This window comes from Stegostoma tigrinum, chromosome 22 (assembly GCF_030684315.1).
Source record: "Stegostoma tigrinum isolate sSteTig4 chromosome 22, sSteTig4.hap1, whole genome shotgun sequence".
In the NCBI taxonomy this organism is placed as follows: Eukaryota; Metazoa; Chordata; class Chondrichthyes; order Orectolobiformes; family Stegostomatidae; genus Stegostoma; species Stegostoma tigrinum.
In genome coordinates, this window is record NC_081375.1 from 25,459,763 (window position 1) to 25,486,214 (window position 26,452).

The window sequence follows — 26,452 nt, forward strand, 5'->3', positions numbered from 1 at the left end:
TTATCATGTGACTCAAAAGCTTAAAGGAGACTATGATTTATTTGCTGTTTCCACACGCAAGTGACTTTGAAAGGCACTGTCCAGTCGAGTTTGATACAGCTAAGGTGGAGTTTTATTGCTTTAATTGATAATCAAACTGGCCCTGGATGCCCTAATGGATCTATGCTGCTTCAGCTTAACAACAGCCTCCAGACTAAGGTAATTGGTCTGTTTTTTTTTTCAGTTCACACCTGGAAGCTTTGGGCATTTGCTGGAGAAGTTTGCAAGGCTGAAGTACTCTCTCTTAAACTATGGATCAGACGTTTGAACTGAAAGCAGCACACTATCTCTCTCAGTGATCTAGTTCTCCCCGACAGCATCCCAGCTCATCCCCACCTCCATAACTTGTCTTCCTCCCTCCTATCCCCTCCTCCAACCTCAAGCCCCACCCCCATCTCTACCTCCTAACCTCATCCCGCCACGCCTCCCCCCGACCTGTCCGTCCTCCCTGGACTGACCCATCTCCTCCCAAACTCCCCACCTACACATCTTTACTGGCTCTATCCTAACCTCTTGGACCTGTCTGCCTCTTCTCCAACTATCTTCTCCTCTGTCCATCTTCTTTCCGCCTCCCCCTCTCTCCCTATTTATTTCAGATCCCCCTTCCCTTCCGCCATTTCTGAAGGAGGGTCTCGGCCCGAAACGTCAGCTTTCCTGCTCCTCTGATGCTGCTTGACCTGCTGTGTTCATCCAGCTCTATACCTCGTTACCTCAGGACTCCAACCTGTTTCTCATCCGAATTTGAAATTTGGTCTGAAGACTTCCCACCTTCCTGCGACCTACAACTATGTGAACGAATCAGCAAGAAATCAAAGGAACTGCAACAGTCACCTCTTTCTATCCGGTTAGTTAGCATCCAGCATCATTGGCTTTATGAGAAGTGGCATAGAGTACAGGAACAAGGAGGTGATGCTAAATTTGTATAAGAGACTATTTCTGGGTACTGCTCTTTAGGAAGAATGTGAATGCATTGGAGAGACTTTAGAAAAGGTTTACGATACTAGCTCCATGGATGAGAAAGTTCAGTTATAAAGACAGATTGTGTAAGTTGGGACAGTTTTTCTTGGAGAGGCGAAAGCTAGGAAGGAATTTGAAAGAAGTTTTCAAAATTATTAAACGGCTGAATAGAGCAGATGGGGAAGAGCTCTCACTATGAGATTGAGAACAAGCGGGCTTTGACACCAGAACATTTGCAAAAGAAACAAATATGATATCAAACAAATGATTTACAGCATCTCCAGTTCTTTTGGTTTTTATATGACATCCAACAAAACTTCTTCACGCAATGAGTAATAATGTTCTAGCATGCATTGCCTGGAAGTGTAATTAGTGGAGGCTGGTTCAATTGAGGCATTCGTGAACCTATTGAACGATTATTTAAGAAGAAACAATATTCAGGGTTGTGACGAAATGTAAAGGGGAATGGCACTGAACCATAATGCTCACTTTGAGATTCTGTGTCGACATGATGGGTTCAATAGCCTACTTATGCATCACAGCAATTCTGTGATTATTTGTTTTTATTTCTGATTTGCAACACAAACATTTCGCCCCTAAAATCGTGTGCACTACCAGCTTACTAGCAATGTCCATCATTTTCACCCTGTTCACCTTCGTTTCTTTTCCTCTCTCATCCGTTTCTGCCCAGCGGGACGAGCACAACCCCTAAATATTCGCACGCCGTTCCAATGGACGGAAAATGGGTGGGCACGGGAGAATTTATGGCGCAATTGCAGATCTTCGCCGTTGGTACTGAAAGATTACCGCAGAGGGAATAGTGTTGCAAGCTCCGAGCTCACTCGCAAAATTGGGGTTTTATTTGTTTGGGCTGGCGGGGGGAGGGACGTTTTGCAAACGAACGGGCAGGTGCTAAGCAGTGGAAGCAAATTCAACGCCAGGGGCTCCTACCCCGGCAGCACCCGACTCTCGCGCTCTGGGGTAGCCGACACTTCCCCGCGCCGCACCCAGGTGGCGCTGCAGGCAGCGAGAACAGAAAAGGGGGGCGGAGGGAAAGACAGGGCGCGCGCAAAGTGCGGGCGTGCGGTGTTTGGCGGGTGCTGGGTTGGGGTGAGAAGTGGGGAGGAGGCGCGCTCGCTTTGCCTCACGGGAGCGCGCTGCAGGGAGGAGGAGAAGAATGGTGGGGGCGGAGTCTAGGGCTGGTGATTGACAGGAGCCCGGGCTATCGGCAGTAGCTGGAGCAGCGGCGGTGGCGGCCAGACGGTCTGACCGGCTCCTGGTGAGGAGCAAGCAGGAGGAGGAAGAGGAGGAGGAGGACAGCAGCAGCGATCACCCTGCAAACCCAACACCAATCACCCCTGCGTGGCAACCTTTTCAGATTTCTCCCCACCCCACCTTGTGACAGGAGGAGGGTTGGGGGTGTGCAGACAGACAGAGAGAGAGAGCTCCCCTTCCCCATCACTTCGAACCAGCCAAACTTTCCCATTTTTGTACCCCCCCCCCATATCTCCCCATCATCACCTCCACCAGACAAGAATTAGCTCTTTGGATGGAGAGATTGCAAGTTGTTCGCCGCTACAGCAAAAAAAGTTTTTATATTAAAGAAAAACGCGATCAAACTACAACGAGTCTGGAGCAACTTGAGATTTGACAGAAGCAAATCCCCATCATTGCCACACACGGATTAAAGGTGGAGCGGGGGAGTTGGACTGTGTACAACTTTAAAAGCCCTCATATTTCAATAAGTGCCTGGGAAGTTTGAGCAAGTTTGACGTCCGGTCTGAAGCATGTGAAAGGTTTCATTCCGGGAGAGGCGGAGGGCTCAGCCGGGTTCAGGAGGTTGCCGGGATTTGGCTTGACCCTGTCCTCTGGTGCACCGGGGGCTGAGATCCCCGTTATCCTCGCAGTCACCCGCCGTCACCCGCCGCCTCCCCTGGTCTGGGGACTGAAGGGGCTTTCGCCGCCACCTACCACCCAAACACCTCGCCCTCCACCAAGAGCAGAGGCTTTGTGGATGCAGACGGGATCTACCTGGGAGAAAGGGAAGGCTTTTCTTTCCGACCTGCAGTTTGACAATGTGGTGGAAGCCGGTGCCGGAGACCTGCCTTCTGGTGGCTTTTTTACTTCTGAACAGGGCAGCGACGCGAGCACAAGGTAGGGAAGACGGTTCATTCATTTGACAGCATCCGCGGGCTGGGCTGAATTTAGGAGTCCCTTTGAGGCCAGGTCACTGCTTATTGTTTGTTGTTGTCGTGGGACAGAATTTATAGCCGCTGTTTGTTTTGTGTTTGCACGGAGTAGAGAGGAAAGTAACCTGGTGCATTGCTGATATATGTTCAAATATCAAGGTGGACGCGGCAGTTCCAGAGAATCTTACAGCGTCCATGAGTTTTTTTGACAGTTTTCCAGACGTGGTTGTGAGTTTAAGGTGAGGGAGAATAGTAAGAAAACCGACACCTGTGAATAAACAGAGAAATCTGCTTAGTGCAACCGAGTGGATTTATGTCGTGTGTGTGTTTTTTTTTCAAAAAAATGTATGAAGGTGTCATAAAACAATGATCGAAGTTAGGGGTCGAAAACGTTCGGCGGAGTTGGTGCAAACGTCAGTCTCTCATTTAACGAAGTAGAAAGTCGGCAAAAGACTAACTTGGCGGCCAAGGTATTGAAGGATCGCCGAGGCAGGGAGCGGGCAATGCAGCCGAGGAGAGGAAGCCTTCCAGTTAGCGGATCGGAAATCGGGTGCTTAACCCATTGAATTGGTTACAATGCTAAACGAGTGAGGGATATGGAAATGAGCTGGAACAGAAGTCACTCGGTTATAGTTAATTATGTTTCAGTGTGTGTGTTTGGGTGGGGAGAGGGGGCGACAGTTCGTCTCGATTTCTGTATCGATCTTTCACCTCTTTTAAACACAAACGACTGCTATGAAGGTAGATCAGTTCAGTGGTGTTGGGTGAGATTAGTTCAGGCAGAATGTGGCCGATTTTCTCTTGAGCAAATAATGAGCCCTGCTCTACGCGCTTCTTGTACTGTTTCAAATGGAAATGCAGCACGTTTCTTGCGTCTGCTTTCATCTCACTGTTTGAAATATGAACAAGGGGCGAACTCATTCATTCTTGCAGTGATTTGACCACATCCATTGCCAATCTTATCCTGAACCCAGAGACTTCAATGGTTGGTCGGTTCTAAAATTGATGTGATATTTTCTGAAGTGCGAATGCTACCCTTTTAAAGCTGACCATTATAAATTGGAACACTACCGGTGCAGTGAGATTTTCTCGTTTTTTTTCTGACAGCGGATGGCTGAGTTGTAAACAGTTGACTGTCAGGTTTAGGGGGAGAGCCTGTGCTTGGGCGGCTATTGGTGAAATATTGACTCCATCAGTCTGGCCTGCACTTTCATGTCAGGTCATGGTTGCGAATTTGTTTTGTTCGAACACGCCTTAGGTAAAATGGATTGAGAATTAGTATTTCTTTTAAAAAAATACGGAATCCACACGTTCAATTTTGAAAAAAAAGGTCAGTGGTCAGAGAAATCTTTCACGTACTAGATTCGAATTGGTCGAATTTAGGATTCCTTATATTTTAAAGAAACTAGCCATCAGGGTGTTTGGAGAGCCACAGTGCGCCTCAGATCAGAGTCAAGTTTGGACTTGGCTATTATGGTAAAAAGCTAAGATTAAAATCTTCCAGCCCCAGATAGAGGCGACGGTGCAAACTTTTCCGGCGCAACCAGGAAGCTAGTGATGCTTTCCGTCCGGGCGAGTATCAGAACAGCACCGGCTCAAAGACTCCACAATGTGGCAACAATGGTTTTCCAACATGAAATGAACCGATGGCCAAGCGTGTTAGCAGATTGCGTGATGATATCTACAAGGGCAATATTTGCAAGGCACATGTTCCCCATGACAAACATGGGAGGTATCTGTTTGTCGGGGGGTTGCGTTGGCCGCTACCTCCCGCAGACATCTAAAAGACAAGAGTTGAGCGTTAGCAAAATGTGTAAAATTTTAAACGAAACAATGACGGAGGAAGCGAACCAGAGAGAAGGCTGCGCCCCAAACACATCTGAAACTGTGCTAAGGTTGGGCGTTCACCGTGAAGCTGAGGAATACCATTTTAAAGGCCGTTTTAAATCGCTACAGAGCTGGACAGCATGGTCTTGGTCATTGATTTTTAAGGACGGAGCCTCCAGTGGTACAGCACTGTGTGACCTACTCTTCAGAATCCATCAGGCAGAGGTTTCAACTTCAGCTGACTTACTGCTGTGCCCCGTAGAGTGAGCGCCCATGCCTTTGGCTTTGAAGTTTGAAAACTATAATGGGAGCAATTGGTCTTTTTAGCTGCTTTACTTATGGAAATGCATAGGTTTCATTTTAAATTTTCTCAAGGGAATAATTCTGTGGCGTTTACTCCAAAAGTCACAGAAGCACAGAATAAAGATATTGATTTTAGTGGCTGCCAATTAAAGTCTGTGTAGATTAATAACGATTTGATTACTCTGTATAAACCTTGACGTTGATCATTGTAGGCTTTGGTAAGGGTTGGAAGAAGAAGTTTGTGAACATGAATCACTGATTCTACAGGATAACAGTTCGGCGGTCGTTTTGATATTTATCATAGTCTGATTTGTGATATTGTTCGATTTTTTACTTATTTATGTCCTTTCTCCTGTAATCTATTTGCTTGAAATATTAATTTATACCAATTGTGCTGATCTCCCTGTCAAGTGTTTGTAGGAGAGGACTTTTGCTTTGAAAACAAAAGTACCCGACTATTTTAACAAAGGTTATTTGGACTGATTTATTTATTTCGATAGATTTAATTACTTTCAACCATTCTAATTTTTTTTTGTGTGGAAGTTCAGACCACTTCTATTCTTTTTCGAGTATAAATGGTACATGTTTTCTGTTACTGGGAAATTGAAAACAAAAGATCTTTCTGATCACTGTTGTAAAGTGAGAGACTTTGCACAAAATTAGAAATCATAGAAGATAAGGAAACCTGACTATTCAGTCTGCTGGCATATAGTTTTCAGAAGGCAGTGTGTCCTCTGAAGTATATTATTGAAAAAGAAATACATCTGGTCTGAATCTATTAGAATAGGGAAGACATGTGCCACTCATTGCCCCGAGAAGTATCGTAATTTTGCATCTGCTTTATCGCCCGTTGTTCCCATCTCTCAAAAAGCCTCACGTTGGGATGCAGTGTCACGCACTCCTGCCAGTATTTAACTGAAATGTCATTCTTTACCCTTGAGCACAGATAGTGAGCATAGACAGTCAGTTTGACAATTCAAGGACAAGAGGCTCGGGTTCTGCACTGGTAATGACAGGGAAGCTGTCAATGGCCGTTGTCATCAATCCACTGAAATGCTGAATTTCGGACGTCTGCTCATGCGCAGAATAATGCACACTCAAAAATTTCCGAAGGCGCTGTCAGCGCCCTAGATTTTGTGGTCGTTAGCGAAATTACCACTGATCTCAAAGAAAGCTGCATGGAGAGATATAGTTATTTCTATGGTAAGACCTTTAAATTTCTAGATGGGCAATTGGTTGTAGCTTAGTTAAACCAGGTTTCAGGGCATCAAGCTAGAATCATTTCATGGAGCTGTTTACACAGCCAATGGCATGAATGGATCCCCACCGGCAGCTAGTTATGATTAAATATGCCAATGCCAGCTTTGATATTAAATATCCGATAAAACACATAAAAATGAACAGTGTAAGTGAAGGATAAGACCATTAACAAAAATGTTAAGGAAGAAACTGAAATACAAGAAGAAACTTTATTTTTAATTATTTGTTATTGTTATTTCCATTGTCTTGTTTAAAAATAAATTTGTAACCAGTTATGTTGAAAAAATTAGCAACAATCTGCAAACATAATATTCTTTTCAGAGAAAACTTGATGTTCAGCAATAGTGATTATTCAGACCACCATTAAAATTTCAGTTGTACCTCATCAAATAATGCTTAAAATTGCTATCTAAAATATGAATGGAAACTGAAAGTGATCGGTGTTTTGTACACTCTGGTTTGCTGTCAATGAAAATACTTCAGTGCAATTGGCTGCTTATGCTGAGGGCTATTGTCATTACTGCTGTTGCCTGGGGATCCTGTTGATTTGCACCAAAGGCAAAAATGGGAAATGCACATTACCGAGATTGCTGGACCTTTGTGAATAGCTTTGTTTGAGATCAGAAGTGACCATCATAGCTTTGCTGCTGGTGGCAATTCTCACTGAAGTAGTATTCTGAGAAAATGTTCACAGATACATTTTTTTAGCGGATTCCTTAATCAGCTAGCTTAGCTGAGACAGTATTGAGTATCTTACTATGGTCTCTATGCTACTTCTTGAATTGGGTGATGTATTTCCCAGATGCACCCATTGTTTGTTGAGTTGTCAGTGGCCTTATGATCTGCACATCGACAAGAGAATAATAGTTTGTTTCACAAACCGGATGAACTAAAATAGCACCTTGTGGATGTTACATTGGATAGCAGGAACATAGATCTCGGCATGAATTATTGGCATGGCTGGGGAGGCCTTCAAATGCATTTGCGCTTTTATATCCGTAAACAAAAAATATTTGCGTATAAATTAATTCAGATTGCCAACAAAACATCCTTTTATGCAGGAGGGTGTTGTTTATCTTAAATTTTATATGTTGCCACATTTTGGCATCAATGCCTTTCTCAATTTTTCATGTTTGACCTTCCAATTTCAAAGTGCCTCAGGACATGTATAGCCATGATGTGATGACAGTCACAATTTAGGGGGGAAGCTGTAAGTCACAAGAAATGCAGTTCTCATATTGTACAACATTGTTCTAGACATTCCAAAAGCAATGAGAAAGCTAGAGAATTAGCCCACAGTTCTTGGACCTTAACTTTATTTTATGCTTCTGTATTTGAAGACTTGTGGTTTAAAAGAAACAGTTTTAAAAGAAAAGTGAAAATTAAGATGATTCTGAGAATGACTGATCCTCCAATTTTCCTGTACCTTACTTTACTTTTCACTTCTGCCTCTGGGGCAACACCAGGGTATCTACCAGGCTGCCATGTAGCATGTTAAAAAATAAAAAGAAGACTTACATGGAGAGTACACAGAGGAGTAGTGAGCATCTGCAAAACAAACAAAAAATTGGCAATGTAATTTTTAACATCAAAGATTCATGTTTAAAAAGGCTGTTTCAAAGAATATACATTTTGGTGTTTATAACTGGAGAAGGAAAGCATATCACTGCATTATAAATATGTTATCACTTTTTTTTGCATCCAGTACAGTTAAAAATAACATAGAAATGTCTTTGTGTTTGACAAGATGTTTTTTTCTTTAACTGTAATGAATAACTCAGCAACCTCAGAGCCAATTGAGTATTTTTGAAGTATAGTTGCTGTTATAGTGTAGGAAATGTGGCAGCTAATTGTTGCACAAGAAACCCTCACAAACAGCAATGTGATGATCTCACATAATCTGCCTTTGTTTGTTGCTTTAGAGATAATTCCCCTTCTCTGTTTTGAAAGGGTCCCATGAGATCTTCTCCTTCCACCCAAGAAGATAGATCAGGTTTCGGTTTAATGTGCCCTGTGAAAGTCAGCACCTCCGATGGTGCATAATTCTCACGGTACTGCATAGGCCAGCCTTAGTATTTCTACTCAAGTTGCAGAATGGGACTTGAACCTGAAGGCTTGTGATTCTGAAGCAAAGGGCACTACCATCTGATCCATGGCTGGCATTCATAAGCATCATAATTTTAAAAATGCAAAATCATACCACATTAACATCACATTTTGTACATGTATAGATTTCTTCTTAGAGGAACTCCACAGCTTGGCACCTATAATTCTATAAAACTAAAAGTGAAATCCATTTCATGACTAATTGTATTGGACATCTCCAGTTTACAAAGAAACCCAAGGTTCCAAGAAAGCTCCTGCAGAATTGTTAAACAAATTCAAATTTAAACTTGGAAGCCAAGAGAAAAAGCTTTTAGATGTTGGTTTGTCCCATTCAATACTCTAAACATGTTTAAGATGAAGCATTTATGGTCATTGATACCTGACATGTAAAGATTCCATTTATCAACAGCTGCAGTTTTTCTAAATGTGTTCTTATGATGCAAATACAACTGATGGAGAAGTATGTATTGCCAAACTGCGTAGTCCTATTGGATCATAGGACTGCTGTCTCATTCAACAGAGACAGGTCGCGCTGGTTTACCTAGGCTCAGCAAGCCTTTGGTGATGGGATGGGTTAAGGAAGAGAGTTCTTCATGGTAACCTCGGCCTTACTGCACAACTGCACTGAGTCAACTAAAAAGGACTTAAGTGACAACTACATTGAGTAGGTGTGACACTTTCCCTTCTCTCAAGAACATCTATGACAGCCAAATTGCAACAGTTGAGCATCATTCATGGAATTTTTTCTCAAACCTATAAATTATTATAGTTATTGAATGCAGTTTCACTAGTTGCAACAATGGATTTAAACTACAGTCCTCTCAGTTTCAAGCCCAGTCTCATGTATTCTAAGCTTGAGGAAAGGTGACAAGATATAACTTCTCCTGGACACCACCCCCAGGCCTCCTACCCTCCCTCGACCTCTTCATCTCTAACTGCCGTTGAGACATTAACCGCCTCAACCTCTCCACCCCTCTCACCCACTCCAACCTCTCCCCCGCAGAACGGGCAGCCCTCCGCTCCAACCCCAACCTCACCATCAAACCCGCAGACAAGGGGGGGGGGGGCGCAGTGGTAGTATGGCGCACTGACCTCTACATCGCCGAGGCCAGACGCCAACTCTCCGACACCATCTCCTACCGCCCCCTCGAACATGACCCCACACCCGAGCACCAAACCATCATCTCCAACACCATTCATGACCTCATCACCTCAGGGGACCTCCCACCCACAGCCTCCAACCTCATTGTTCCCCAACCCCGCACGGCCCGTTTCTATCTCCTTCCCAAAATCCACAAACCTGCCTGCCCTGGTCGACCCATCGTCTCAGCCTGCTCCTGCCCCACCGAACTCATAACCACCTATCTGGACTCCATTTTCTTCCCTTTGGTCCAGGAACTCCCTACCTACGTCCGTGACACCACCCACACCCTCCACCTCCTCCAGGACTTCCAATTCCCTGGCCCCCAACACCTCATTTTCACCATGGACGTCCAGTCCCTATACACCTGCATTCCGCATGCAGATGGCCTCAAGGCCCTCCGCTTCTTCCTGTCCCGCAGGCCCAACCAGTCCCCCTCCACTGACACCCTCATCCGCCTAGCCGAACTCATCCTCACCCTCAACAACTTCTCTTTCGACTCCTCCCACTGCCTACAGACTAAGGGGGTGGCCATGGGCACCCGCATGGGCCCCAGCTATGCCTGCCTCTTCGTAAGTTACGTGGAACAGTCCCTCTTCCACACCTACACAGGCCCCAAACCCCACCTCTTCCTCCGTTACATTGATGACTATATCGGCGCCGCCTCTTGCTGCCCAGAGGAGCTCGAACAGTTCACCCGCTTCACCAACACCTTCCACCCCAACCTTCAGTTCACCTGGGCCATCTCCAGCACATCCCTCACCTTCCTGGATCTCTCAGTCTCCATCTCAGGCAACCAGCTTGTAACTGATGTCCATTTCAAGCCCACCAACTCCGACAGCTACCTAGAATACGCCTCCTCCCACCCACCGTCCTGCAAAAATTCCATCCCCTATTCCCATTTCCTCCAGCTCCACCGCATCTGCTCCCACGATGAGGCATTCCACTCCCGCACATCCCAGATGTCCAAGTTCTTCAAGGACCGCAACTTCCCCCCACAGTGGTCGAGAACGCCCTTGACCACGTCTCCTGCATTTCCCGCAACACATCCCTCACACCCCGCCCCCGCCACAACCGCCCAAAGAGGATCCCCCTCGTTCTCGCACACCACCCCACCAACCTCTGGATACAACGCATCATCCTCCGACACTTCCGCCATCCACAATCCGACCCCACCACCCAAGACATTTTTCCATTCCCACCCCTGTCTGCTTTCCGGAGAGACCACTCTCTCCGTGACTCCCTTGTTCGCTCCACGCTGCCCTCCAACCCCACCACACCCAGCACCTTCCCCTGCAACCACAGGAAATGCTACACTTGCCCCCATACCTCCTCCCTCACCCCTATCCCAGGCCCCAAGATGACATTCCACATTAAGCAGAGGTTCACCTGCACATCTGCCAATGTGGTATACCGCATCTACTGTACCCAATGTGGCTACCTCTACATTGAGGAAACCAAGCAGAGGCTTGGGGACCGCTTTGCAGAACACCTCCGCTCGGTTCGCAATAAACAACTGCACCTCCCAGTTGCAAACCATTTCCACTCCCCCTCCCATTCTTTAGATGACATGTCCATCAAGGGCCTCCTGCAGTGCCACAATGATGCCACCCGAAGGTTGCAGGAACAGCAACTCATATTCCGCTTGGGAACCCTGCAGCCCAATGGTATCAATGTGGACTTCACCAGCTTCAAAATCTCCCCTTCCCCCACCGCATTGCAAAACCAGCCCAGTTCGTCCCCTCCCCCCACTGCACCACACAACCAGCCCAGCTCTTCCCCTGCACCCACTGCATCCCAAAACCAGTCCAACCTGTCTCTGCCTCCCTAACCTGTTCTTCCTCTCACCCATCCCTTCCTCCTACCCCAAGCCGCACTTCCATCTCCTACCTATTAACCTCATCCCACCTCCTTGACCTGTCCATCTTCCCTGGACTGACCTATCCCCTCCCTACCTCCCCATCTATACTCTCTCCACCTATCTTCTTTTCTCTCCATCTTCGGTCCGCCTCCCCCTCTCTCCCTATTTATTCCAGAACCCTCACCCCATCCCCCTCTCTGATGAAGGGTCTATGCCCGAAACGTCAGCTTTTGTGCTCCTGAGATGCTGCTGGGCCTGCTGTGTTCATCCAGCCTCACATTTTGTTATCTTGGATTCTCCAGCATCTGCAGTTCCCATTATCAAAGATATAAAATGGAGCAATTTTCTACTACTGTAAATTCATCAGGCAACATTTCTCGACATTCCCATTTATAGGGAGTGATATGGTATGTAGTTTGGATCATGTTCATAAAACACAGTCTGCTATTGACTTCAACCTGAAGTTTGAGATTAAAATAGAAATTGCTGGAAAAGCTCAGCAGGTCAAACAGCATCTGTGGAGAAAATCAGAGTTAACGTTTTGGGTCCAGTGATCCTGAGGAAGGGTCACTCAACCTGGAATATTAACTCTGTTTCTCTATACAGATGCTGCCAAACCTGCTGAGCTTTTCCAGCAATTTCTATTTTTGCTCAGCAGGTTTGGCAGCATCTGTATAGAGAAACAGAGTTAATATTCCAGGTTGAGTGACCCTTCCTCAGGATCACTGGACCCAAAACGTTAACTCTGATTTTCTCCACAGATGCTGTTTGACCTGCTGAGCTTTTCCAGCAATTTCTATTTTTGTGTCTGATTTACAGCATCTGCACTTTTTTTGATTTTCAACCTGAAGTTTGTTCAGTGTGGCATCTGTGTGTTATTGCTTGGTACAGAGTGCAGATATAGTCAGAATTATTGTCGATTAGTTCAACAATTGATGGAATATTCTACTTCCAAAGTAACTGCCTGACACTTAATTGAGCTGGTTTAAAAGGTAAAATTAGCATGTTGTCAGCATTGTTTTGTATAATCTTTTATTCTGTAGGTACGTCTGCAATTAGCTCCACAGTCTGTCTGCGTCCAACATATGTAGTGTATTCATTTGAATGATCTTACTTATTTTGATGATAAACCACTGGGGAGTCTCTAACTTAGTTTCTGTACTATTAGTGTACTTATTGGCCCCTAAAGCATGAAATATTTCTGAAGAAAATGCAGAAGTGGAAAATAAACAAGAAAGGGACAGCAGACTTGAAGAATTTTCAGTTGTGTGTAGGCAAATATAATGGGAGGTAGGTAACGGATCTTAAATCACTTGTTGAAAATATATCTGTGATGGAAAATAAGTTTGCAGCACAATAGAGTTTCTGTGTTACTTGTTGGGAATCATTTTTCTAGGGGTGTAAATGTGTGGAATTTCTCAACACCGAAAATTTAAAATAACCTGAGCATCTGCAAAACAAAAAAAATGGCAATACAGCTTTTAACACCAAAGATTCATAAGTAAAGAATAATCTGTTTAAAGAGGTAGTTCCATTTTTTTGGCATTAGAAATCAAGGAAGAACTTTAGAGGGTTGGTTAGTTCAGTCGATCAGAAGGCTAGTTTTCATTGAAGCATGACACCCACAGTGTGTTCAGTTCTTGTAATGGCTGAGTCACCCTAAAGGCCCTGCCCTCTCCACCTCACCACTTATCTGCAGCATGGTTACCCTCAAGTTATCAAGTTAATGTCATCACAAATTGCCCGTCTCCCATGGGAGAGCTGACTGTAGGACTATGGTAACCAAGAAATAACAAGTTCTTGAAATAGAAGCAGCTTCAAGAAATGGGGATAACTGTATTGCTTAAAGTTGTTGCAAGAATGTTTGTTTCCACAAGTTGATCTTTTGTGATGTCAAACACAAGAATAGAGACAGAATATCGTTCTTTGAGTCAACTGAATTAGAGAATGGATGATAATTTGGATCAAGATAATAAGATATAGTTATGCTGTCTTGATCAGCAAAATGTACAGATATTTTAAAAGGACAAACATTATTCAAGCTGGCTAGCTGCAAGATGCTACACTGAGAAGTAATAGCAAAACCACAGGTGGGAGGACAAAGTTACTGCATGACAAGCTTACTTGAGTAGTTTGCATTATATCAAGGGGAAGTTAACACAAAAGTTTTGGATCTGAAGTGTGCTTAGGTCTAAGACTTTCAATGCAATAAAGATCGTGAACATGGCCTTCACTTTTGGCTGTATCACACACACTTGCAGTTTGTAAATTATTTTGAATATTTGTGCATTAGTTGTATATATTCAGGTCCACGGAGAATGGCCTGCACTCATCCCTGGAACATCAGAACAACAAAGACACCTACATTGGACTCCTGCTTGTTGACTACAGCCGCACCTTCAACACCATTATCCCCTTCAGACTGATCTCAAAATTCTGTTACCATGTTCTTGGCTTCCCCCTCTGCAACTGGATGCTGAACTTTCTGACCCATAGGCTGCAATCAGTGAGGGTAGGTAACTGTACATCCTCCACAATAGCACTCAACACTAGACGCCCCCCAAGGATGCGTCTTCAACCCCCGACTGTACTCTCTGTACACCTATGACTGTGCTGCCAAATTCTGAATGAATACCATCTACAGGTTCACTGACAGCACCACCTTTGGGACGGATATCTAACAATGATGAGTCAAAGTGCAGAAGGGAAATAAAGGGCTTGGTGACATGGTACAATGTAAACAATCTGTCTCTCAACGTCGGCAAAACTAAATAACTGATCATCGACTTCAGAAAGAAAGGAGGAGAGCACGCCCCCATCTGTATCAACGGAACCGAGGTTGACAGAGTGAAGAGCATCAAACTCCTCGAAGTGACAATAACCGACATCCTGTCCTGGACTTCCCACATAGAAATGACAGTCAAGAAGGCACAATAATGCCTCTTCTTCCGCAGGCAACACAGGAAATTTGGCCTGTCCATAAGATCCCTCACCAACTTCTACAGATTCACCATTGAAAGTATACTCTGTGGGTGCGTGTCAGCCTGGTATGGCAACTGCTCTGGCCAGGACTGTCAGAAACTACAGAAGGTGGTGTGCTCAGCCCAGAATATCTTCCATCCATAGACTCCATTTACATGGCTCACTGCTGCAGAAAGGCTGCCAACATCATCAAAGACCCATTGCACCCTGGTAATGACCTTCCACAACCTTTTCCATCAAGCTGAAGAAATCAAAGCCTGTACACATGCGCGAGCAGGTTCAGGAACAGCTTCGTTCTGGCCATTATCAGAATGTAGAATGGACTCTAACCTCAAATAATGTAACCTGTAATGTAATCTGTATGCCTTTAAGTCTTGTTGATCTGTACATCCTTTGCTTGTTGTGATCTGCTTTTACCACTTGTTAGTAAAGTTTTTCACCGTATTTTGGTAAACGCGGCAATGAAAATCAATCAATCAATCATGTTTTCAATACACCTTTTAGAAGAAATAACTGAAGTGATTGGCATAATAATTGGAAATGAATAGCCAAATTATTATGTAAGATGCATTGTCACAATTTATTATTCTTTAACTTTGCCAGGAAAATAGTTCCATTTGATAAGCACTGAAAGATCTCTTGCTACTGTACAATTTTTTTTCTGTTTAATACCTTCATTAAGCAGTTAGAGCTTTTGATGTAATTTTATTCTCATGCTTTTGTAAAGTTAAAGACGCTTATGTGAAAGCAAGTGATGAAAGGTTTATAAATCATGAAGTAAATTTATTGTGGCAAACCTCAGTAAGTGAAACAGATTTTGGAATACGAAGCAAATGAATAGTAAACTAAGGAACAGATGTTTATTTGAACGCAAACTCCATAACAACAGAAGGAATAACTAAAGTTAACATACCTTAATTTCTTTCACTTTTAACCATCACTCCATCTGCATCTATAAAAACCAAAGATTTATCCACAACACCATTTAACAAACACACATCTCCATCTTTTGCTTTTAAACAACAATATGTTATTCATAAGGAAGTTGGTGTTTAAACTCTGACTTTATCTTAATTTCAAACTTTTTATTTAACTTATCAGGCCCATATTATGTTTTTCTTCATTATCTAGATTTTCTTGAGTTTTCTTATCTGCAGTGTCATCATTGGAAATTATTTGAATAATGAGGATACTCCATTGCATGCCTACACTTTTTTTTTCCTCCAGTATCATATAAGTAATTTCTCTGGCATGTACTGTTCCTGAGATCTCACATTCAATTCTCAATTTAATTACTGAGAAGAGAGAAATCTAGATGGTATTGTCGTACCAACTACCAGCACACAGATATTGTGTCTATTAAGGCTGAGACTGGGCGAGTGTGCCATCACTCTCGTTCCACTGCCCCAATAATCAGAGCATAAAATGAAAATACATTTCACAGTTACCAAATGACAAATTAATTTCATTTCTGTATATGTTTTAAACAAAAAGGTCTCGCAATCTAGTTTCTTAATAAATACAACAAAATTTATTTCGCAAAGATGCAATAATTGGTTAATGTATGCAGCCAGTTACATCAAAGCATAAATACTTATCACCCTATATACCCCTAAAACAAACATGAACACCACATTGACACTCTTCAGAAAAAAGAGAACAAACAGATTTCTGTGCAGACATTGGTTTTCTGAAGAATAATATTTCAGCAAGGTGGGTATTTTTGAAAGCCAAAAGGGTAAATTGTATATTGTTCCAAAGTCTGTCGCTGTGATGTTCTGGTGCCTGTGATCAAGTTATTAATCATGTGCAGTTGTTTCCGAAATCTGGCAGAAACAGCTTGCTCAGGAACTGTAACATTAAGATTTTCTGGCTTTCAAAGCCAAAACAGATAGGTTTCACCCAGAACTCAACTAGAGGGTTGTCTTTTCAGAGATGAGAGAGATCAGTTTGGCAGCTTATTCTTAGCATGCTTTCCTCTTACACAGCTCAGTGAAGCAAGAACCTTGCCAAGCAGGTCACTGAACTTCTTTTTGAAGAAACTATTTCAAGTATACCTATTAAATCTGAACTAAATACCTTTTCCACAATTTTTCAAAACTTAAGTCTTCAAATCAATGTTACATTTAAAACATTATTTTAATGTGGGCAAAAGACTGTTTAAGCAGAGCTTTGATTTCATCTGTACACTGTTCCTGACTGTAGTCACATTGACAGTGGAGTTACTTAACATGATAATAATACCTTCTGCAGGGAAAAGAATAATATCAAATAACAGAGTTACATCTGACCAGCGCAGTGGGCTTGGTAAAATTTTACAGTGTAACTTAAGTTGAGTCTTACTGGAATTTTCTCCTGTCCTGGACTGTGATGAAGGCAACAGGGACTTTGCTTTCTGACTGAAGAATCCCACTGACACACCTAACTGGACAGAAGTAGGCCCTTCCTGGGATGAAGGTCCCAGAGATGGTAGTTCCACTTACCAGTCAGAAGCTGGCTGGCCTATTGAAGAGTTGATTCACTGGGGAAGTGGTGGCTCCCTCAGGCTGAGAATAGTCACGGATCACATGGCACAGGTGAGTGATGATGGCAGCACGGTCACAGGGCGGGGATCATGTGGGATGGGGAGGTTGGCAGTACTGCAGGCATGTTGCTGTCAGTAGTTCCCCTTGCACCTGATGCTGAGGCCTTTGATTAGGTGCAAAGTTCTTTTGAATATATGACCCTGGCCTCCAGGAGCCCAGAAGTAACAACGACAGTGTTTGCTTGTTCGACAAGCTTTGTTGTGCTTCTTGCATGATGAGGCTGCAGCTTGCCAACAGGTTAATAGCAGTGAATGTGAGCAGGCCCCTTTAAATGGGCATTAATTACCCTTTCCGGACTTCAATTGAAAGTAAAGTCGGAGGACCAAACATTACTCTTCCTGATGTGGGCTTATTCATGGTGGAGGTGGCAAGGCTGTGGCATCTCCACTGATTAAATGCCCCTGCACTTCCAGACTCCTCATAAGGAGGTGATTAAAATTCCCTCCATTGATGAGATGTCTCAGATAACATCGCTGTATTAAGCATTTGTGATGTGCCACTCCCTGCACTTACAGCTGTGCTGTGATGTGGTGTCCACTGGGAAACTGGGTCAAGACTGTCTGAATGTATTTGATCTCAGTCATTGGAGGGTTGAAGTCCCAATTCCATCAGCCTCCAAGAAGGATAGGTACTGTCTTCAAACAGCGATCTCGCAACCAGCTGCGTTGAATGATAATGTTGCTAATGCTGGCAGTTTAAGATATTGCATGATTTTTATCAAAATTCTATTCATTTGGCTGGAAATTTCTCTTCCGATCTCCACTGAGTTCTTATATTGAAATCTAATCAAATGATTTAACTTTCTGCTTCAAACGATTATTGATTCATCTACAGTAGCTTGATGTGCATAACTACAAGAGTAAGTCAATTGATTAAAAATGAACAAAACAAGTATCACAGTCATTTACTTAAAAAGTGTATTAAAATTTAATGTCTCTGTGGAGCAGAAATCTAGTGTGATACTTTAATGCATTTGATCTGTTGCACACTGAGGTGTTGGAAGTGCTCTGGATCCATGGAAACACCATTTTGGTTTTGGCTGTAAGGCATAATTAGAACTAAATGTCATTCACATACCTTATCTAATGTTCAGTAGAAATAAGGATAATAAAGTGCCAAAGAATAATTACTCATGATTAAATATTAAACTGCATGTCTTTTTTGAACTACTTTGACTAAATTTTTTTCTTCGGTTTCAAAACTTAATGTTTTAAAGACATTTTCCTCCAGTTGAAAGGAAGATGATTGACTTACTACATATTGTTTCAAAGTATTGACTTGCTGTGTAATGAGGATCTTTGAAAATTCCCATTGTTGCTGTTTCTAAGAAGAGTGGCTGACTTATTTTGCCTTCAGTGAGGAATTTTGAGTTTTCTAAATGAACATCACTTTTAGGTGTGCAGGATTTCTGACCTTACAGCCCTGGCTCCTGATATTTTGTCCCCAAGTCTTTGTACACAAGACTACTGAGATGAAGATGGGATGTCAGCACTGAGAATATGATGGATACATGTCATTTAATCTGACCTTCACTCTAAACATTTGAACATTTTCCCTATTGGCTGTAATAATTCTACTTTGCTTTAAACCCATTTTTGTATTTCACATTAACTTCCAAAGGTATCATCTCTATTTCTTGAGCCACACAAGTTACATGTCTATAAGATTTTTCATTAACAGCACAATTTTATTTTTCATTTAGCATTATTGCTTAGATATGCATTCTAGAAATATTGCTTTGTCTCTCTCTCGAGCTTCACATTAATTGTGTAAGATGTAGAAATTGTTAATAATAGGTAAATCTTTTTTCATCCTTTTAGTGCCCTATCAGAAAAATATGCAATGGTTTTAAATTATTCAAGTTTCAAGCATGCTACAACATGTATCTGTAGAATGATGCACAACTCAAGATGAGGGCGTTTATGGCATTCTGCTTTGGCTAAGTCTGGTAACTTTTTGTCACAAAAAAGAGCTCTGCTGCCAAATTCACTGAGACTTAAGGTGAGCGTTCTATATTTTTCAGCAAACTCTATGCTGTGTACCAACTTCAGCAAACAGAGAGATTTCTAATTGTGGATCTATGATTAAAGTATGACATTTGGCATCATAATTAATTTCAGATACTGTAACTTAATATTACTTGTTTAAACTATGCATTACATGTGGCATAAGTTGAATTGATTGTCATTTCAGCTGCTAACATCATTAGGCAAGAAATAGCTAAGCAAATGCAGCTGTAGAAATGTTCTTTATTTAATTAGTTTCTTGTGTTTAATTTTGTACATTAAAAATCTTTCCTTTCTATGTAATAAGGCAGCCCATTCTATTAGGTTTTGATTAATTTTAAAGACTAGTTGCTGTATTTTTTTTCACCTAATTAAATCACAGGCTGCACAAAGATTTTGTTGCTATGACATTCCAGTGGATTAAAAATTCCCATCAGAGGCTTGCCAGCCCACTAGAAAGAATTGTTTTTAATCAAGGTGACTATTAAAGCTCAGAAGTCTGCAGGACAAATGTTTACCAATTTGATGTTGGGATTACACTCTAGGATTCAGCAAAAACGTAGAATTCATAGCTTGCTGACACAGATTTATACAATGTGATCTTTGTACGACACTGCCTATCTTGGGTCTTCTCATTTGTTCCTTGAACATTGACACCATATTAAAAGCAAAGCAATTAACGTATCCTTCAGGAGGAATTCTAACTGCTTACTTTACCATTACCACTGCTGAGTCCTTCAACATCGAAATTCTGGGGGTCACCGTTGATTAGAAACTTAACTAGACTAGTTTGATAAAGACTGTAGCAATGGGAGTAGGCCAGGGACAGGGAGTTTTGAGACCAAAAAACACTTGACTTGCTAAAGCCTGTCTCACAACTACAGGGCACAAGTTTGAGTATGATAAGATACTTTCAAATTGCATGTGCAGGTGCAAAAACTCAGGAAGTATGACAGCGAGTTGGAAAAAGCAGCGTGCTTGGATGGTGCCCTCCTCGGCATGTACCATGTACAGAGTGTACTGCAAAAACTCAACAGCATCTTGCAAAGTTGCATTTTCCACCACCTTGAAGGACAAGGGCAGACGTTTAGGAACACAACCACCTGCAAGTTGCCCTCTAGGCCACAGACCATCCTCACTTGGAAGTATACCACTGTTCATTTACTCACCTTAGCAGCACTGTGCATGTGCCTTTCTTACATGGATTACAGCTGTACCACTGTCGTCTCAAGGGATGAACTATAATTCTGCCGTTGCTAGTGACACTTACATCCCATGAATTAATAAAAAGACTAATGAGAACTGTAAACACACAGCCATTAGTTGTCTAGATGACACCAGAGTCTTATAAAATAGGTGGGTTTTTTTTATTACTGCAGTCCCACCCTCTAAAAAATGAGCATCAGATTGAAAAGAAAGCATCTCCCTTCAGTACCTTACCATATAGACAAAAAAAATTTAAATTAAACTCTTGTACTGGCCAAATGGTGACCCCCAGAATTTCGATGTTGAAGGATTGAGTATTTTCCAAGCTGGGAAATGACTTTTTTTCATAATTTTAGTATTGAGCTCATGATGTAGCCTCAAAAAGCTAACTTTCCTTAATTGTGCCTTAATCTTTGGCTGTCTAAGAATAGCTCTGCTTACATGACCTGCCTTACATTAAATTTCCACACCAGGAATTCTTGTGGGATAATGAATCAAATTAGGTAATTTGTTGGCAATATTTTGATGGGAACTGACAACCACAAATGCTGGATAAAATTAGTTTGCATTGAACATTTATAAACTTCAGGCTGAATGATCTTTTGTCATGAAACAAAAGAACAGTAAGTGCTGGAAATACTAACAGGACAGACAACATCTGTGGAATGAACAAATTAACTGTTTGGATGCAGGTCCACTGTCAGAACACACGTGCAAGTAGCAAAAAAAAAGCAATTAATACAGAAAGGAAAGAGAGGAGGTAGATGGAAAACACAATACCAAAGCTTGCTGGAGAAATGAGAGTGCCAATGCTACATGTCATTATCAATGCATAAATCACCTAGCAACAATTCCTACCCTGTCAAACACTTTCATAATTGCATAGTCCTCTATCAGACCACCAGCCATGCTTTCTTAAAGAAATCTTTCCAGCTTGTTCACCCCTTCCTTATGAAGCTTCCTGTTTACCTCCAAGACATCTCCATATTTGGCCTCAGATTGTGATGCCAAAGGAGGTGCTGATATTTTTTAGATTAGGCTAGATTCCCTACCGTGTGGAAGCAGGCCCTTTGGCCCAACAAGTCCACACTGCCCCTTGATATATCCCACCCAGACCTATCCCCTTATAACCCACACACCCCTGAATACTACAGGCAATTTAGCATGGCCAATCCACCTAGCCTGCACATTTTTGGACTGTGGGAGGAAACCGGCGCACCCAGAGGAAACCTGTGCAGACACAGGGAGTAAGTGCAAACTCCACACATACAGACATATTGTGATGCCAGTTCTTGACTGGCCCTCTGCTGGACGTCTCAACTGAAGGGCCACATGGCCACAACCAAAGATGGCGGCAATTAGAATTAGTGTTTCAGTACTGTGGGCTGGATGGCAAGGCAGCTTAATATTTACCGCTGCTGTCTCACAGCATCAAGGACGCGGATTCAATTCCAGCTTCAGGTGATTGATTGTTTGTATGGAGTTTACACATTCTCCCTGTGTCTGTGTGGGTTTCCTCCAGGTACTCAGGTTTTCTCCCACAGTCCAACGATGTGCAGGCTAGTTGGATTGGCCATGCTAAATTGTCCTGTAATGCTCAGGGTTGTGCAGATTAGGTGAGTTAACAATGGTATATGTGGGGTTATGAGAACAGGGTGGAATGCAGTTTGGAGGGTTGATGCAGACTTCATGGGTTGAATTGCCTCTATCTGCACAGTAGGGACACTGAGGTACTTTGGGAGCTGTGAATCTCCAGAACCTGCTAGCCACTTTACACCAGTCTGCAGTTTGCTTTGTGTAGAAGCCATCTTGCCTTTAACCTCCCCATGAATAATAACCTGGATTTGCTGCAGAAATAAATTAATCAGAACAACATTTGGTATTGAAACATATGCAGTTCAATGTGGAAGTAGGGAGATTGCAACCTGACTTGCTGAGCACCTCCAGCAACTTGCAGTATCTTAATATTCAACTGAAAAGAATCGTCTGAAGCTGGGTATTTATCCAATGAAGCAAACAAGAAAAGTTCACCCTGAAGTATAACAACATTTTAAAAGCCTGACAAGCATTAGAGACTCAAACAAAAGCAAAATGCTGCAGATGCTAGAAATTTGAAAGCAGTTCTGAAAAAGAGTCATTTCAGACTTTGAAATGTTAACTGTATTTGTCTCCCCACAGATGCTGCCAACCTACTGAATTTTTTGTGCATTTTTTGTTTCCTTTGATTAAGGATTAGCGACTCTCCAGCAACATCTATGCTACTAAAAATGAACATTCTTCAGTATTTTCTTTACCTTTTTCTCAGCTATTGAATACTTGCCCTTTTAGTACCACTTTTTACATCCTCTAGTTACTTTCTTTGCTGGATTTGAACTTAATTTATTCTTCGTTCTTCTGCATTTTTTAAAATCAATCCTTGAATGTCATTGATCAAGGCGATACATTGTTTATCCTGCTATACTCAAGTTCCAGATGCCCAGTTGTCCCTGCTCGTGAAGCTCTTGGCTCACAGTTCCAGCAAGTTGTTGCGACAATATATTTGTGAGCTGAAGAATGCAGAAAGAATTCAAGCAAACAGTTTATACTGCAGGCAGTAGAATGGTTATACTGTATCTGTGCCACCTCTGCAAGCGCAACTTGGCTAGTCCTATCCATCCTCTGTTTCCCTGCAATTTTCTTTCTCTTCAAGTGTTTATACAATTCTCTTCTAAGGGGCCCCTGAAATAACTCCTCAGTGACCAGTATCCAGTCACTGAGTCACCCTTTATTTACACATGCATACTACTTGACACTGGACCGCCTTCCTTAGAGCCGCCTCTCCCACAGTCAACGAAACCTTAAAACACTCCTACTTATGCCAGGGTTTTCTGTTTGGACAGGTTTAACTGCCCCAGTCAGGGAACTCATATCCTGTGAGGTCCACCTGGCTGCCCTCAATACCAACACTACACCCCCATCAAGGAATATTTGACCCACATGTGCTCTTGTGTACAAAGAAATGTACAAAGATCTGTGAAACACTAAAGCATATAACAGGAATAATATTATTATGAGAGTACAGCAGGCAAAACAAGAGAAAACCGCAGGTTTATCTGTCATAAAGAAGTTAATGATATGGGGGATTGGCTGGAGGTAATGTAAAGCTACATGTTTTTCAGGGTGCATGTGGAATTCGACATTATGGACAGAAATTTCATATCCCTATTGTGAGAATAATGCAGAGAAAGGGGATAAAATAAGGTTATAATGGAAAACGTCAAATTCTCCACATTGAGGAATATTTTCCTGATTTTCTCTGAAAGCGCTAAGTGGCAACTTTAGAATCTCACCAATGGAGCAGCAACTACCTTATTTCCACGTGCTTGCTTCTCCGTAAAACCCAAGTCATATTCCTGATAGGCCACATCTAACTGTCCTCTCCCCCACTGAGATATTAGAGGGTGCAGATTCCCGACACATAAGTCAGGTCTGGCAGCTGCAACTCACTGAATGCTTGTATCAGCTGTTCTCCAGAACACGGTCTCTATGTGTTACATGGCCAGGATCCTACTTGACCTTCATCCATGCAGGTTAGTGCTGGCAAACCACCACAGCCTCACGCCTGCTCTTGGACCGGGTCACACAAGTGAAGGGCCAGCAGGGGCATGGGAATTTCCAGAGTCGTGGCCTTTTTGGTTAAAGTGGGGATGCGTTATATAAAAGGGCTCAATGCATGTGAGGGAAGGCCAGAAGAAAATAGGGTTCAGAGGGACAACAGCACAAAAGGGAACATGAAAAAAATGGTGGAAATCTATGCGTCACATGTGAGAGCCTACAATGAAACAAAATTGGAACTTGCCAGGTCTGATCAAAAGTCAACTGTGCAGGAACTAATCAAAATGGCTGCCCCACAAGCACAGATTATGGAGTTAGTTACTGTTTTATCTTTTGCAGATAGAGTAAAATCTTTGGAATTGGAGACCCTGCCAGTGGCATTTGTAGTTATCATGCCTCCATTGTTTCAGTAATGCCACCCATCTTGTACCAGTTTGCACATCATTGGCAGGTCATTCATTGCCTCATTTCCCAACACTGCAGATTAAAATTTCAGGCCTGAAGAAATCATGACTATTACTTTGTGTAAATTACTTGCTTCCTCTTCATGTAGCTAAGTGGTGTACTAAGAAAAAGGTAGTTGAAGGCAGAACCTGAAGCTCAATAATCATTGTAAATTGTTCAGGAAACCCAACTAAAAAAGAAACATCATTTATTGAACACTAGAATAGAGCCACTGCTCATGGTGTCCATAGGCCAGTCCCAACCCGTGCTTTATATGAGACTCAGGGGATGAGTTCCAGCTGGGCACCCCATTGCTTGTTACAAAGGGAATTCATACTCAACGAGCTCCATGAAGAAATTAGCTAGTGATTCCCCGTGGGCCTTGTAAGGGCTATCACAGCCTCATTCCATAGCAACTAGTGGATGGCAACACTTAGTAGGTGCCAGACTCACATGAAAAAAGATAAGTACACAAGGATGTGGTCCGTGATGCAGAAGGCAGACGTTTGTTTGAAGGTAAGGGGAGAACTATCATCATGGCTTGCTATTGAATTTTACTCCCAATATAGCAAAAAAAAGCCTTGGTTATGCAATGTAAAATTGGATGCTATCATATACCTCAGAGCTCCTAATGGGTGTATGACAATGACTTCATTGCCTGTTTGCCACATCATGTGAGGGCATAACGCAAGGCTTCATTGTGGTGGATGTGTGGGCTCAAGAGTTCCATCAATAAAATTGCATTATCTTTCTGACATTCCCTTTGCATTATCTTCTCACAAGAGTTTACAGTGGAAACAATATCGTTAGAGCCATTGTGGCCTTGAGGCTACTTCTAAGACAATGTAGAAGAAAGCAGTGACTGTCTGTACTGCTTTTGTTTTAGAAGTGTCCAACCTGCGGAGATTGTGAACAGAAAAGACTTTCATTCCATGAATGTTCAAATATGTGATCATCAGTGCCAAAGTCTGGAGGTTGGTACGATCTAAACTGGGAGCTTTCATGTCTGTTATGTACTGAGAACACAATATGTTTTTATTAAGGTTGTTGGACTGTACATGAGTGGCTACCTGGATACAAGGGGTAACCCCTTACAAACATGGCTCATGGCACTTCATGAAGCCCTCATACTGACATAGAATGAAGATACAACATTGTTCACAGTTCAGCCAAGATAATGATGAAACAGTCCATAGGCTTCCTTTTTGTTTTTGCCTGGACCTCTCTGATGGAGCCTTGTATATCCCAGAGAGGATGTTCCATATGCTTTAACCTCAATTGGTGTCGACAAAGCAGCATGTTATGGATGCTGAAGTGACGGGTTGTCAGTATTCTATGGCAGAATGAAGATGAAGATGAAGCTCAGGACATTGAGAAGGAGAACTGTGCAAGGCAGCATTACTGAGCAATGCATCATTGAGCCCAAGAGGCCAGTAATAACTGAATTAAAACCTGCTTCTAGGGTTTGAACTTTCTTTAATTGTGCAAGGTACTGTTGGTAATCTAGTAAGGATCTCCTGGTTAGTGCAAGGACATGTGGACGTTGTTATTGTTACAATCCTTGAACTTTTCAGTTGTTAAATAAATGTCTTGTTAACCATGACATTGTACACGCAAAAAGGATGATCCACTTGCAAATATCTACGTTTTACAGAACCTGTTGACTGTTAGGGTAAAAGCAGCAGCTACTGAAACAGTGCACAAACAATGCATGGGTCTAAAGTTAGGTGATTGTTAAGGCATGTGTAACGATTTAATAACCAAGTGAATTCCTTCATGGTAGCTACCAAGTTAACGTGAATCCTGAGGCAGCTCCTTTCAACTCTGCCACTATGAGGTTCAGATTGTGCGCAGACTTTTCAGTTGCCCCAAATTGACTGAACATTCTCTCGGACAGCATTGAATATGCCAGATGCAGCACTTTTTGTTTTGATGGTTTGTGTGTTAGGGGT

General features: G+C 42.5%; 1 protein-coding gene across 4 annotated transcripts in view; it reads left to right on the forward strand.

The window, feature by feature from the left end:
- The first annotated feature begins 2,259 nt into the window (after nucleotides 1–2,259).
- Nucleotides 2,260–26,452, forward strand: part of sdk2b (sidekick cell adhesion molecule 2b) — an 892,722-nt gene continuing 868,529 nt past the window's right edge. For all 4 annotated transcript variants that reach the window (XM_059653700.1, XM_059653701.1, XM_048555196.2 and 1 more), the window contains exon 1: nucleotides 2,260–3,150. In XM_059653700.1, coding sequence (XP_059509683.1) covers nucleotides 3,072–3,150 — 79 coding nt within the window. In that variant the 5' untranslated portion in view covers nucleotides 2,260–3,071. The remainder of the gene's footprint in view (nucleotides 3,151–26,452) is intronic.